At 39.3% G+C, this 2,760-nt stretch overlaps 1 protein-coding gene across 1 annotated transcript in view; it reads right to left on the reverse strand.

The window, feature by feature from the left end:
- SBNO2 (strawberry notch homolog 2) overlaps positions 1-2,760 on the reverse strand; it is a gene marked incomplete at its 5' end in the record, with an annotated part of 100,375 nt that overhangs the window by 25,462 nt on the left and 72,153 nt on the right. Inside the window, one exon of the mRNA XM_029285792.1 lies at positions 670-845. Within this exon, the coding sequence (XP_029141625.1) occupies positions 670-845 (176 nt within the window). The remainder of the gene's footprint in view (positions 1-669; positions 846-2,760) is intronic.

Consider the following 2,760-nt stretch of genomic DNA (forward strand, 5'->3'; position numbering starts at 1 on the left):
GATAGATAGATAGATAGATAGATAGATAATGATCTTTCCAGGCAGGGATTTCCCCCCTTTCCTGGAGGACCTGAACCCAGGATCTCAAGCAGCGTATGGTTGCATTTGAAACAAATGAGAGGAGCCACTAACCTCATGGCTCCCTCCTACGAAGGAGGGTGCCTGATCTATCTCTGTATGAGACTCTGCTCTCACCTCCTCCCATTTGATCTTACTGAGATGGAGGAGAGCTTAATTAAATGGAAAAGAACCGGTCACCAACCCTGGCGGGGCCAGTTACTGTATATAAATAGGGAACAAACCTCTGACTAGCACTGATGATGTTACCTAGTTGGGTCATGACATTTCTGCAAGGAAACAACCAAGCTCAGAAGACCCCACAAAAGAACTTCTCTTTTTAGCAAGGATAATACTGCACATTCTCTTAAATCAAAGGTACAGGCTGGGGGTCTCCTAAGTTGGCCCCTTTTAAGACTTGTGGACTTCAACTCCCAGAATTCCTCAGCCAGCCATGCTGGCTGAGGAATTCTGGGAATTGAAGTCCACAAGTCTTAAAGGGGCCAACTTTGGAGACTTCTGGTACAGGCCCCCGGACTGTGAATTGACTCCGTGAGGCACAGAAGATAAAAAACCTTTTGCTTCCCCTTTCTCTGGTTCCTAATGTTTTACCTCTGCTACTTTTTCGGGGCCTCCAAAGTAGTCGATCAGTTCATCCAAGGTGTTAAGAGGTAGTTCTTTGCCCAATGCCTTCACTTTAGCCAGCAGTTCCTGCTTCATGTTCTCCACGCATTCCAGAGTTCCTGATCCGTTCATCTCCTTTTGGGAGTGCAGCCAGTAGATGCCAACTATAATGAGGAAGAGAAAGAGATTGCAGCTCTTTTTCGGTTTTCCTTTTTTGGAGAAAGGAAAACAGGCAGGCAGAGAAGGGCAAAGGTAACGTTGTAGCTTGCAGCGATGGTAGGATTCTGGAGACACTCAATTTTTTTCCTCTTGGATACTCAAGAGTCCAGTGCTGCTATTCTCCAAAGCACCAGGGGGCAGGACAAGAAACAACGGTTGGAAAATGACCAAAGAGAGAAATCATGGGCGCTATTCTATTCTATTCTATTCTATTCTATTCTATTCTATTCTATTCTATTCTATTCTATTCTATTCTATTCTATTTTCTATTCTATTCTATATTCCATTCTCTATTCCATTCTCTATTCCATTCTGTTCTGTTCTGTTCCGTTCCGTTCCATTTCATATTCTATATTCTATATTCTATATTCTATATTCTATATTCTATATTCTATATTCTATATTCTATATTCTATATTCTATTCTATTCTATTCCCAGGGAAATATAGTTAGTCCTTGACTTATGACAATTGAGCCCAAAGTTTCTACTGCTAAGATAGTTGTTGTGAATTTTGCCCCATTTTACAACTTTTCTTCCCACAGTTGTTAAGTGAATCAGTGCAGTTGTTAAATCAGTCATACGTTTGTTTAGCGAACCTGGCTTCCCCCTTGACTTTGCTTGTCAGAAGGTCGCAAAAGGGAATCACGTGACCCCGGGACACCGCAACTGACATAAATACATACATGCAGGTGTCCGAATTTTGATCACATGACTATGGGGATGTTGCAATGTTTGTTAAGTGTAAAAAATGGCAATAAGTCCCTTTTTCAGTGCCGCTGTAACTTCGGTCACTAAAAGGATGGTCGTAATTCGAGGGCTACCAGTATATATTGAATGGTGCAAATACACGTAGTCCTCGACTTAGGACCACAATTGAAGCCAAAATTTATGTTGTTAAGTGAGAAGTTTAAGTGAATTTTGCCCCATTTTAGGATCTGTCTCGTCACATTTGTTAAGTGAATCACTGAAGTTAAGTTAATAACCTGGTTGTTAAGTGAATCTGGCTTCCCCATTGGCTTTGCTTGTCAGAAGGTTGCAAAAGGGGATCACGTGACTCTCCCTGGGACACTGCGACCGTCATAAATGTGAGTCAGATGCCAAACATTTGAATTTATATATATATATATATATATATATATAATAAACAACATGTTGTCTGGGTCCATTAGTAATTCAGTGGTCTATTTTAACTTCTTTATACTAGCACAGGGGTAGGCAACCTTGGCTCTTTTATGACTCGTGGACTTCAACTCCCAGAATTCCTGAGCCAGCATGGCTCAGCTTGGAAACCTCTCTCTTTCCCCTCAGCATGGCTGGCTCAGGAATTCTGGGAGTTGAAGTCCACGAGTCATAAAAGAGCCAAGGTTGCCTACCCCTGGACTAGATCCACTATTACACCTTCAAATGTTTCCTCTCTTCTTCCGATAATACCTATTTTCCCATACTAGGTAAATACAATTCTTATTGTTATTAGTAAATATACAATTGAACATCAACATCTTTGTTACCTTTTTCTAATAATATCAATAATGTCAGTTTAAGGTATCTTTTCTAACAAAAACACATCTTAATTGCATTTGCACTTAACATCCGTATGTTCAATCAGTATCCTGTTTTCATTTTTTTAAAAAAATTTAATTTCCCATCAGTGTTCAAAATGTTTCTTATTGTTTATAATTCCGAAGTAAGTTATATTTGGGTAACCAAAAGCTTCTTTCATTCAAACTTTTTAAAATTTTCCTGTTTCCCTTCTCATACCTAAATCTAATCTTCTAATTGCAAACCTTATTTTTCTAGTTATAATAATACTTCTATTTCTAGCAATTGTCTATTCTCCACCATATTCAAACATCTAATTC

Source organism: Protobothrops mucrosquamatus, unplaced genomic scaffold (assembly GCF_001527695.2).
Source record: "Protobothrops mucrosquamatus isolate PMUCROS unplaced genomic scaffold, P.Mucros_1.0 scaffold2269, whole genome shotgun sequence".
NCBI lineage: Eukaryota > Metazoa > Chordata > Lepidosauria > Squamata > Viperidae > Protobothrops > Protobothrops mucrosquamatus.